This window comes from Limulus polyphemus, unplaced genomic scaffold (assembly GCF_000517525.1).
Source record: "Limulus polyphemus unplaced genomic scaffold, Limulus_polyphemus-2.1.2 Scaffold134, whole genome shotgun sequence".
NCBI lineage: Eukaryota > Metazoa > Arthropoda > Merostomata > Xiphosura > Limulidae > Limulus > Limulus polyphemus.
The window spans coordinates 504,455-517,402 of record NW_013665744.1 but is presented as its reverse complement, the minus strand read 5'-3'; the positions used below and the strand labels follow the sequence as shown (position 1 = coordinate 517,402).

The following is a 12,948-nucleotide window of genomic DNA, read 5'->3' as shown; positions in this document are numbered from 1 at the left end:
AAAAGACTATGGAAAGAAGAATTAAACCACTGTCCTTTTGTTCAATATGGTATGATCATGAAGAAGAGAATAATAATCACTCACTGTCTTTGTTTAGTACGACATTCTGTTTAGATTGGATGTAAAACAACCCAACAACAATGTCCTTTTTGTTCGGCAATATTGTAAGAACACGAATAACAAAATAATAACTATTGTTTTTGGACAACATGGTAAAAACACGAATAAGAGAATAATAACCAACATCTTTATTTTTTGACATTATGGTAAGACCATGAATATGAATAAAAGCACTGCCTTTTACGGTCAATAATATGGTAAGACCACGAATGAGAGAACAATAAACATTGTCTTTGTTGTGGTAACGTTATAGTAAGACTATGGATAAGATAAAAAAAAACTGTTTTTGTTGTTTGACAATATGGGAAGACAATCATGTCACAAACCGGTAAGTTTACGTCTCTTTGAAAATAATTGCACAGGGTATATGATTTGCACTATACAACTACTTATACTAAATATTAACCAATTCATATCAAATGATGACATCAGAAAAACGAGACAACAGAAATTTAACAAGATTTTTCTACATTTTTTAAAAAACAATCATAATAAAACCCATTTGACTCACAACATGGACCAGGCAAAATTCTAGTTTCATAAATAACTTTTATAACAAGATACTTTTTATTTCCAACCTATACGTTTCAATATATTAAAAAAATTCAAATTAGATAAAATAATTAATGATTGAATCATGACTTCTTAAAAGTTTTCCAAAGAAATTAAAACGCTTTTTAATTTCTGTTTACGTTATTTGTTATTACTAAGTATTCGTGTAGAATAGAAATAATTATAATTTATGATGTTAATTGACATTTAAATTACTTGTGTGAAATTTAATAAAAACTTTTCGCAAATTGAAATTTATCAAAAGGTTGAAACAGTAATTGAGATCAAATAGGAATCAACCAATTATTCATAACCTCTGACCTACTGTTACAAAATAAAACATTTCACATAACTTTCTACAATGTTCCAATTAAGAAATTTTGTATTGTTGTATGTATTATGTACTTATAAAATTGGGGAAAACTTAATCCAGGATATGTTTTTAATTAATAGAATTTTCAACCCGAAAGACCTTATGTGTACGTAAGATAAACAGCCAGGTCAAAGACTCTCTAGAGTTCAGATATCCCTGTCCTTAATTTTGGACTATTGATGAGAAGGAGCCAAAGCAGCCAGCCTACTATACCCTCCTACTGCAAGGGTTTTACCGGAATTTTGAACAGAATAACAGTATTGATTGTTAGTTTTATAACATACCCACAGGTGAGCGTGTCTCAAACTACGGACTCTTGGTCAGTAGCCCATTACATTACCCACTAGGCCACATATGGTTGACCTTGGATCAAATAGTAGTGTTTGAGGAAACTTGATAAAATAGTATTAAAATAATTGCTGTTGTTTTTTTTTGTTGTTGTTGTTTATCCATTTTGCTTAATGAAAAATTCTCATGTAAGAATTAAATATTAGGAATGTGTTAGGAAATTTATATTTCAAGCCAATCGTAACGCATTTCTTGCATCTGAGCTACTTTGGAGAGTTTGACGTCAATAGGTTTGTCTGTGTCGTAGAGAAATGGCGACTGAAGAAGGATGCCGACACTGCCTGTAATACAGGCAGTTGAGAATAGCCACAGGAACAGTCGGTCGAGTACCATAGCAACGTACTTCCAGTCTTCTTTAATCTGTAACAAGTAGGAAACGTGTGTATTGTTACATAAGATATCATAGCATATTGTTAAAACGCTTCGATAACAAAGAAGCCACACTTGTCTTCTTTCACTTTCTCTTCTGGATTCTACTTACAGCAAAGAGGTTTGGATCATACTAGTGTTTAAAATGCTAAAGGAACTTCAAATAATAATACAAAGTGTAGCTCTTGAAGGACTGTAAGCTTGTTGACTGTGTATAAAATTTCTAAATTAAACAAAAATGTTTAAGAATTTTCCTTTATTTGTCTACTCTGTTTGATAAATTAAATATATATTTCGTGGCTTAGCTAATCGTGATAATTCAAAACAATATATCCGTCACTTAATTAAATTATATTTTATGTTTAGTCTAAACTACGGGTAAAAAAGCACATCAAGTAACTTATTCATTACTTAATTTACAACTTCGATTAAATAAACCCTTCATTAGGAAGGTAATAAATTTGCAACTTAGTGCAGTGGTTCTCAAACTCTTTCACTCTGAGACTCCTTTGATGTGAATAAAAAAGTTTAAGGCCCCCAAACCTAGAAAAATACCTTAAAATGTGATTTATCAATTTCAAAAAATAATTACAAATGAACTTTAATGATATCTATGAAGTACTTTTTCTATTAAATTGTATGTTTGTAATTTAACGTGGCCTTTTCTTATCAATTTATATGTATTATAATTAGACCATTAGCAATTTATTATGTTTGGGTTAAATTTGTAGACTGGTGAGCAATTAAATACACACTTAAGTTTATGTAAGGTTATCTTATTTTCATTTTAAAATATGAAGTAATCCTGTAATTTAATTAATTCAACATAATTTTTATCAGCTTATTGTTTATTCAGAATTAAAATTAATTCAGCATCTTTGTTTTCGATCCATTTTTTGGTGACTCTCCCTTCGGGAAACACTGAGTCTTAGTGTGTTTGTATGCTGAACAAATAGAAAACTAAAAAAAAAGTTAAAAATAACTTACTCAAAATACGGTTAAACAACCAAGGAATACTTGATAGGTAGGTTGAATACATTATCTTGATTAATTGTATTAACGAATGTGTGCCTCTTAAACCAACAGCTTATTTATTTATCCAATAACTGTTGTTTAAAATTTCTTTCGAATTAATAAAACAAATATTCTTACGCTATTAAAGTCGTCTTGATTATCAATATGTTGAGCGATAAACATGGCATTGTGGATGGTTTTTTCCATTCTTTCTGGTAGCCTTCTTTCCAAGAAACCTGGACTCGATTCAAGTTCTTGAATAATAATTTCCTCTGCTGTAGAAAGACGAAAAGGATGGGGAGTATTTTCTCTTCCTGGGCCAGAACCTTGCCTTTCAGAAACGCTAGGAGTCCGATCTTTTCTGACGCCATCCTTGATGTCATCATCGTCTTGTTTGTTGTCAGTGTCACTGTAATTCTTGTACTGTGGCTCTCTCATTAATAGAATTTTCGGAAGTGTACGAATGAATACTTTCCTGACCCATGGTCTCAATTTATGGGTAGAAGGAGATCTAAAATGGACATTTAAAACTACCGTGGTTAATACAACGGTTACAGTAAGGAGAATCATTGTGAATAGGAGATATTTTCCTAGCAGTGGCAGGGCTAAAGATGTGGAAGGGATAATTTCCGAAAGTACCAAGAAGAAGAAAATTAGTGACAGAAGAATGGAAATACACAGTGTAACCTTTTCACCACTGTCGGAAGGAAGGTAAAAAACTACGATGGATAAGCAGGCTATACCTACACAAGGAATGATTAAATTGACCGTATAGAACAGAGTCTTCCTACGTAACGTGATGTTGAACGTGATATCTGGATACGGTTCATTACAACAAGCATAGTATTTCTCTCTACGCTTGGCTGGGACAGACATAATGTCCCATTCAACACTCAAGTAAAATTCGTTTAAGTCTATGCCCAGAGGTACAAGACTGGAATTTTCTGTTTCTTTCAAATGTCGTAGGTCAACCTTAAAAAACAAAAAAAAAGGTTCAGTTGGTAGTGCTTAGATCATTTTCAAAGGAGTTAGCTCATTCTCAAGAATATTATCAATTCAAATTTGTTTTTGATTATGTTTTGCGTAATCTCACAAGTGTTCAATTAATTTTAAACCGGGAAGTATTTGTTTGTAGTTAAGCACAAAGCTACACAATGAGCTATCTGTGCTCTGTCCAACACGGGTATCGAAACCCGGTTTCTAGTGTTGTAAGTCCGCAGGCATTCCGCTGTGCCTCTGAGGGGCATCGGAAAGTAATTGTATGCTTTCTGGTGAAATCATTTCGGCTCTGCAAGTATTTTCATATCGACTTGTAAACAAACATATCAAAAATAATCCAAAAACAAAGAAAGTACCTAGATTCTTGTGTTATTGCAAACTTATTTTATAGTAGAATTTATTGATACAGTATTATTAAAACTGTTTATAATAATCTTAGAATAACTATGTGTCATGCCTTTTTAGTGAATCGAGAAATAAAACATTTTGCTCTCAATTATTATTCTTATGTGTCTTTTCTTCGGCATATTTTAAACGCGTCTTGTATAAAGTTGAAAAATATAATGTATAGTATTTGTGAATTTCGTATCAGACGCCATTTTTAAATCATTTGTGTCACAACTTTCGCTCATTATCTTATTCACTGAACTTGACCCGAAGGATCAGCGCTGAAATCTTAGTAACCAGTGAACTGGGTTTTGTTTAAGCTCTATCTTCAGATCAATAAATGCTTTAGCAACTGTTATTGTATAGTCAGCGATTAAAAACAGATACTCTGATAAAAATCACGATTCTAGCTACGTCTGTCTTGATGGAGGTAGAACACACACACACACACAAAGCTACACAAAAGTTATTTGTGTCTAACCGCCCAAAATTTTGAACTGATAGATTAGAGGAAAGGTAATTTAATCAACAGCATCCATCACCAACTTTTGTTTTACTCACGTCTGACAAAACAGCAAGCCCGCATTAAGGTAGTTTGAAGCCTTGGTGCACTTATTTTTTTGAGGCCCATTGAATAGGGTACAAGCAAATTTGAAGTTAATTATAAATTAATACGTATCAAGTTAATTACAGAATATGAGCTAATTATTCGAAGTAAATTAGAATATGATGCATCTAACTTTAAGGATGATATATTAAAATTAAACGATTATAATAATGATAATTATTTACTTGTACAAAATGGCAAGTAAGAATGAATTAGGTACATAAAAAAGCATGCCAACACAATATCCTAAAAAGATTGGCCATTTGGTTCTAAGTCTCTACTAATGACAAATTGTTTAGCATAAAGTTAATTATATATATACTAGCTTTCGTTTATATAAATCCTGAGCATAAATCTAAAGATTCGGTATAAACAGACATATTTTTGGTATATACAAAAACATAATTTTATGAAGTATCAATGGTTTTCAAATTACTTATGATTTCGGAATTTTCTTTGAAACAACATCTTTATGGGGTAAAAATAGCCTCCTTAACAAAAGTAGGTAAAAGAAAGCTAAACATTAGGTCGTCAAGAAATTAATGTCGCGTTTTGGAACACTCTCATTAACCACCACCCCAAAATGTACATCCCGTATAATAGTTAAACGAACCGCCTAAACGTTACGTCTATAAGCGCTATTAATTTCTTGCACCTAATATAAAATCTGTGAATGTTATAAGCATATCACTACCCATATATTTAAAAGTTTTCTACAAAACGTATCCTAAAATGTTACTCCAAAGTGGCTCGGCGGCAAGTCTCCATGCTTACGACGCCAAGATTCCGGTTTCGATACTCGTGGTGGGCAGAACACAAATAACACATTGTGTAGCTTTGTCCTTAACAGCAACCAAACCTAAAAGGCGTTAAATAAATTACGATTTAAGTTTTTCTTTCAGCATTTAAGGTTTCGCAATTTGAATAGTAAACCTTTGTTGACTATCGTTTTAAGAATCCTTAATTAGCGAGATACATTACACTACTATAGCTTTTTATTGCTGCTAAAGGAGATTTCAATATAAAAATAATTTTGTTTACCATTCAACTGGTTTTCAGGTTCTAAAACCGCATAATCGTTTTCCAAACTTTCATTATTCCATGAGAAACACTTTTGTTTCCTGGTGAGTCAGCGATGAGTTTATGGACTTATAAATGCTAAAGTCCGGGTTGCGATTCCCCGCTGTGGACAGAGTGTATTAGCCCATTGTGTTCTAAAACTAAAACAACAACGATACACTTCTTGTCTGCAGATATTGTGAGAAAACAGAATCCCACTTAAAAAAGAAACAGGCACCAGTATGATACTGTCTTCTAAGAAGAGACCACTTTATATGGAAGCAGACATATCCTTACACGCAAATAGGAGGTCCTCATTTGTGATGGGACTGTCTCTGGCTCAAACTTTACACTTAAATCACGTGATTAATAAAAGCTAATTTGTTAGAAACTTTTAGTTGTTTTACACGGTCCTCACCTGATGCTTCCCAGTGACTCAGTGGTAAGTTTTTAGACTTATAATACTAAAAACTGGGTTTCGATACCAGCCAAACCTTACCTGATACCCGTCATAAGTCCAGGATCCAAATTTCATTTGGCATTCTTGGCGATCAAATGGAAAGTACTGCACATCTATTTGGCAGGAACTTTTGTAGATGGCTGGTGGGTTCCAAACGACTCTGCCATCATCATGGACAATAGCTTTTGTCATGATAGTCACCTCATAATTTCCATCGGCACTAAAAGAAATAAACAGTACAATCATATGCCTAAGTTTTTTTCATTGCTATTCACCTGAACCCTTACCGTTGAACTACGAAATTATCACAAACTGTTCGATCCTGTATAACTCGCTCATTAGTTTATTATATTCTAAACTGTAACAAAGCAATGTGCTTGGATAAAGGTTTATCGTAGATACGACAAACACTTGCAACCCGTTGTTAGATAAACAAGACTGTTGTAGTTTAAGTTTAATTAACCCTTTCGACCTCGTAACCATTGTGTGCTTGTTATAGTTTTCGTGCTATAACTTTTAACTTAGTAAGCGTATGTTAACGAAATTGGGCAGAATATCAGTTAACAGTACAATGCTTTCATACACAAATATTAATTCTTAAGGTTTGTTAAGCAAATTTCCTCATACCTTTTTTATTTTCAATTGTTACCTATCTAACATGCAAAGTAATGTTCATGTTGTGTCTTGGCTGTGTTTTAGTAGACTAGTATTTAATAAAATACAGTAACACTTTAATTATTATGTACTATATAATATATTATTATTATTTAGAAATAAGTTATTAAACATATTATCCTTAAAACATAGAAGCAAACAATTATTTCTTCTAGTTACGACCTTTGTGCTCAATTGATACTTGATGTAGGTTGATAAACCTTTTAAAATTTCGAACGTGGAGGATATGAAACGAAATAATTTTTTTATTTTTTAAATGGGCATATGCGCGCGCATGTACGAAAAGAAGCATATGCGCGCGCATGTACGAAAATGGACATATGTGCGCGCATGTACGAAAAAGGGCATATGCGCGCGCATGTACGAAAATGGGCATATGTGCGCGCATTTACGGAAATGGACACCTGCGCGCGCATGTACGAAAAAGGGCATATGCGCGCGCATGTACGAAAATAAGCACCTGCGCGCGCATGTACGAAAATGGACACCTACGACGCATGTACAAAAATGGGCATATGCGCGCACATGTACGAAAATGGACACCTGCGTGCGCATGTACGAAAATGGACACCTGTGCGCACATGTACGAAAATGGGCACCTGCGCGTGCATGTACGAAAATAAGCACGTCAATCCCACTATTTGTTGGTAAAAGAGTAGCCCAAGCGTTGGCGGTGGGTGGTGATGACCAGTTGCCTTCCCTCTAGTCTTACACTGCTAAATTAGTGACGGCTAGCGCAGATAGCCCTCGATTAGCTTTGCGCGAAATTCAAAAACAAACAAACCTTATCCCTGAGACCCAAGCTTATCCTACAGTTGCGTAACAAGACGTAGTACTATCAAACACGCTTTGCACGTTCAGTTGTATATGCGTTATAAAAGTGACAGTCAATATCGTTATTCGGTTTGGCGGCGGATGTAGCCTTCTGGATGTCATACATCTGATCTTTAGTTTATAATTAAGAACGGCCATATCTGAATTATAGAGACCCTGACCTGGCTGTTTGCTCCATTGTGTGCATAAAGTATAGCTCAGGTGAACAAATAAACTTATCTCTGTCTCACTCGTTCCTACGACATTTCTGATACTTCAATTTAATATCAATTCTCTATCTCTAAAAGAACATATGTGCTTAACTTAGATACGTATTGCAGTCGACACAAGTCACTGAGGCAAATGACTGCTAAGTTGGTTTTTCATTACACCGAACTGAGAGATTTCGTTAAACACTCATTATTATGACAAGTAATCACTTTTCACCTGTAAATCAATAGCTTGTGCGATTCTTTTTATTATTGTTGAGTTTCATTATTTTTTTTTCTTTTATGAAACCGACCAATTTGTTGTAGAAAACAACACACGGAAAAAAATGTCTGCTCATCAGGGACATGTATCTAAACCAACTTACTTGTTGTATAAAACAATATCCGGTAACCATATTTGTTCAGCAGGGACATATAACTGTCGGACCCCACCGTACTCTTGAGGATCCCATTTAAGTTTATGATCGGACCATTCCTGAAAAAATACAGCGGTGTGTTATGTCATTTAAAAATAAAGGGTGATGACACTTTCATTAAAGATGGCTAAAAAATAAAAGGAATAATAAAATAAAAATAGAAAGGACTAGTGAGAGAGAGAGAGGAAAATGTTACATTTTGGTATTAAAACAATAATATTTCAGTGCGTTTTAAGTAATATTTTTTTCGAATTAATTTTCAGTTAAAGGATATTAATTATGATGACTGGTGAAAATACTGAAAATTCTATTCATTTATTACACATTCTGCGTCAATGTTTAACCACAAGTTCACGTTTAAGAAAATCACATTTGAAGTAACGTTATTTGATCTTTTTTTCTTGTTAATAAACCAATGTATTTTACTTGCAGTGACCATGTGATTAGTTTATGAAAAATATTCGTCTTGAATGTCAATGGTAAATTAAAGGAGTTCCTTTAGGGATAGATTAACAAACTAAAGGATCCAAACAAGCATAAAAAATTATTCATGATAAAAATCCAAAATATGATACTGAATGAAATAAAATATTACAAATTAAAATGTTTAAAAATATTTCAATTACTTATACATTCCCATGTTACTGAATGAAAAAGAAAAAAAACGAAACCTACCTGATTTACCCACATATTGGTCGTCATGATTTGGTTCTTCATATTCTGTGTAGAATTTGAAAAACAAAATAAATAAACATGAAAAAAGAGCTATATTTTATAAATATATATGAAGGTAGAAACTGTTTTGTTTTTTTCTTAACTGAAAAATTATTAACGAATTACCAACTAGAATCAGGTTTTCTTATTTAAACCTTTTTTTTATAATAGAATGTTCAGTTTTAGTTTCATCATTTGAAATTTGTGATAGTTATTTTAAAACATGTAAGTAGCCAAAAGATTTTTGAAAATTTATTAAAGTATTACGCAGTAGAATCAAGCTGTAATTTACTATTTTTTCCGTGAGAGAATGTTCAGGTTGAACTTTGTCGTTTGGATCTTTTAAAAAATACAAGTGTCTACTAATAAAGTATTAAGCAAATCTTACTTGGGCCATGGCATCACAAGTAAAGCATGGAATTTGTTCGTTGTTGATTTAGGTTGGAAACTTTCCTACGAAATGCTTCATACTTAGGCTTAAAGTAAGGGTAGCATTGTGAAACACAAAACACAATGTGTGATCTTATTTTGGTTATAATCTTTTAGAAAAAAAAAGAAAAAGAAAAATCATTTCAGTGCATATAAACAGACTTTAGATACCTTATAGTGATCTCCCCACACAATTGGTATTTACAACCAGAAATATATCTCTTACAGTGACAAAAAATTAGCAAAAACTAATCTCACACATTCTTCTATTATTGCAATTGCATATTATCTCAATCGTACAACAGTATTTAATGCCACATTTCCTTGCCAAAAAAAAAAAACGCAAAGGACAAATTATTAGTCATTTAACTAACAGAATCTCATATCTTCAGATTAGAATGATAAGAAACAACTAGAGAGTGAGGCGTTTAAAGTTCCAAACACTTTTTTACCATAATTTTTTTTGTTTTGTTTTTAATTATGCACAAAGCTACACAAGGGCTATCTGTGCTCTGCCCACCACGGGTATCGAAACCCGGTTTCTAGCGTTGCAAATCCGCAGACATACCGCTGTGCCACTGGGGGGCTTTTTACCATAAAACAGATAACTAGATTTTATGTATTTGGTAGGTTATTCTTTATACTTTCTTTAATGTTGTTTTCATTAACGGTATTGGTTATAATCTTTAATACACAAATATATATATATATATTACTTTTCATTTTATTATTGTTATAGACTTCAATTATAAAGATTATTTTACATTGTTAGCTAAGTATATAGATTTACGACTAAGTGAAATCTGGTCCATCTTCATGAGATATTATTGGAATTACGGCCGAAAATGTCGCCAATTGGTGAAACAATGTATTCGAATCATTATAAGTAAGAACGTAAGTTCTTGATCAGAAGAAGTTAGTATTAATTTCTTTAGAAATTCTCTATGTAGGTCAAATGCTTTATTCCACTCTTAGAGTACTTATAAACAAAATTTAGTCTGATAATGTGCAGTTTAAATGCTTCCTTATGAGAATTTCATGATACTTAACTTAGTTAAATATGCTTGGAATAACATCGTTACTTAATTCAAAAGAGCAGATTACTTTACGTCAAAAGTTATCACATGATAGAGTTTCAATAAGAATTTCCAAGTAATATATTTTCATATATATATATATATACGTTAGCGACAAAAACCATAACCAAACCAGATGAACGTAAGCATCTTTAAAAAATCGAAAATATTGTTTTTAATTATTTTTCTCACTGTCTCATTGCCATAGAGGGCTCGAGTCAGTTCTTGTTCCCATCTCATGTAGATAAATTAGTATTAGGGAGCCTCATTCAATCAAGCAACGTTAGTCAAGCTTCATTGTTGTTCACATAGGATTGTTCATATCATGCAGCTACCGTAAGACGGATTTTTGAAAATTTAATAAGACTTACTAAAAAAGAAAACACAAAAACACACACACACACAAAGAAATTATTTTTAATATGAAAAAACGCGTTTTTCTTAATCATACATCAACAATGTATTATAAATTCGGAAAGCCTTCCAAATGCTCAGTCAAGCACGGATACTCCAAATTACTACTGTCCCATTTAAATAACTATCGTCGAAAGTTCGTAAAATTCAAAAGCTCATTCATCTAGATATTATCTATGTAAGTGAATTTGCATTTGACTGATACACACACACACATATATATAGGTGAGTTTAAAATAGTAAAACAAAAACGTTTCGTGCTTTATAAAAAAGTGCCAGTAAAGTGTACCAAACTAATCTGATATTTTCATAATCTAACGAAAATAACATTTCTGACGAATAGGAAACTTTTATTGTTTATTATGTCAAGTCACAGATAAAAACGTTTAAAATCACCGGTCGTAAATAACGAAAGTTACAGAAAACATATATCTATATACCTATAAGTTTCGATGTTTGCTAACTTTTTAAACAAATTTGATATTTTATCAAAATTTTTGAAATAAGTTTGTTTGTTTGTTTTGAATTTCGCGCAAAACTACACGAGGGCTATCTGCGCTAGCCGTCACTAATTTAGCAGTGTAAGACTAGAGGGAAGGCAGCTAGTCATCACCACCCACCGCCAATGCTTGGGCTACTCTTTTACCAACGAATAGTGGGATTGACATTTACATTATAACGCCCCAACGGCTAAAAGGACGAGCATGTTTGGTGGGAGGGGGGATTTGAACCCGCGACCTTCAGTTGAAATAAGTAAAAATGCTACTTACGGGTACTGTAAAGAACATATTTACAGGTTCGGCTTGAGTAGAAGAACTGTTAATCTTTACCAATACAATACAGTTATTTTGTGAATCTTCAATTAATTTGTTTGTTTGTGTTTTTAACGCATTGGACTATCTGCATCTCTATCCATAGGGAGGTATCGAACTCCGGATTTGAGCGCTGTAACTCTGTGAACTTACTGCTGTCCCACCTGGAACCTCTTCAGTTAAGAAATAATAATGATTTTTACGTCAAAGTTTTTAAAGTCAAAGTCATACGGTAATCGCTTCAAAATATGAATTTCTTCATTACTGTAATTAAGAGATTTTTGAATGTCAACAGAAATCAGTTAGATAAAGTGAACTAGTGTTTGGGCTTGTGATTAGAGTGTCAAAATTCCGATCAGAAATTCCAAGGTTCGAACCGGGATTTATTGCCAAACACTCTTCCCAGTTTCTAATGTGGAGGCGTTATCACTGTGCAGACTATTCCGCTATTTGGTCAAGAGAAATTGCATGGTTGCTGATTGTTACTTTTAATATTATAAATACTCCTATAAAAATAAGATCAAATTAAACTTTATATATATATATTTTTTTTTCTTCCCCCCCAAGATACTATTGTTATCTTCAACTTGATAGGAACTGATTATAATTTTCCATTAATTTTTAGTGATGTACTGTGATTTTGTTGTTTTTACTTTTCTTTTTTTTTATATGATCATTTTGATAAACTTAAGTGCGTTTAAAGATTGCCAGGTTAGAAGATAACTAAACAGTAAATGCATACAAAATCATAGAGTTCCAACTACGTTGACAGACATGGAGAGCGTCCAAATCGTTGAAAGTAATAATTAAAAACAACTTATAATGAAATAGGAAAACGATTTTATATAAAATCCATATATTTGTTTTTTTAGAAACTTCGTAATAACTATTACGAAACACTAGCTCTGTGTGCTTTACAAATACAGTACAGGTTTGGCAAAACGGAGAAACAACATTTCATTATAGAAAGAAATGAAAACACCAACAGTCCCTTGTCTGCAGTGTTGTATAAAATCAAAACAGAATAGAAATTCTTTGATAGGTTGTTTAAGTAGAGTATTCATAATGAATCTAAGTTTCA

At 32.6% G+C, this 12,948-nt stretch overlaps 1 protein-coding gene across 2 annotated transcripts in view; it reads right to left on the bottom strand.

Annotated features, from left to right (window-relative positions):
* Positions 1-12,948, bottom strand: part of LOC106473802 (acetylcholine receptor subunit alpha-like 1) — a 16,350-nt gene continuing 3,402 nt past the window's right edge. The window contains exons 1-6 of one of the 2 annotated variants that reach the window (XM_022403237.1): positions 9,525-9,601; positions 9,098-9,142; positions 8,372-8,481; positions 6,328-6,508; positions 2,915-3,748; positions 1-1,753 (exon numbers count right to left, since the gene is read on the bottom strand). In XM_022403237.1, coding sequence (XP_022258945.1) covers positions 1,556-1,753; positions 2,915-3,748; positions 6,328-6,508; positions 8,372-8,481; positions 9,098-9,142; positions 9,525-9,533 — 1,377 coding nt within the window. In that variant the 5' untranslated portion in view covers positions 9,534-9,601 and the 3' untranslated portion in view covers positions 1-1,555. Of the gene's footprint in view, positions 1,754-2,914; positions 3,749-6,327; positions 6,509-8,371; positions 8,482-9,097; positions 9,143-9,524; positions 9,602-12,948 lie in introns of those variants that run through there. The other variant, XM_013934480.2, reaches the window with a different exon arrangement.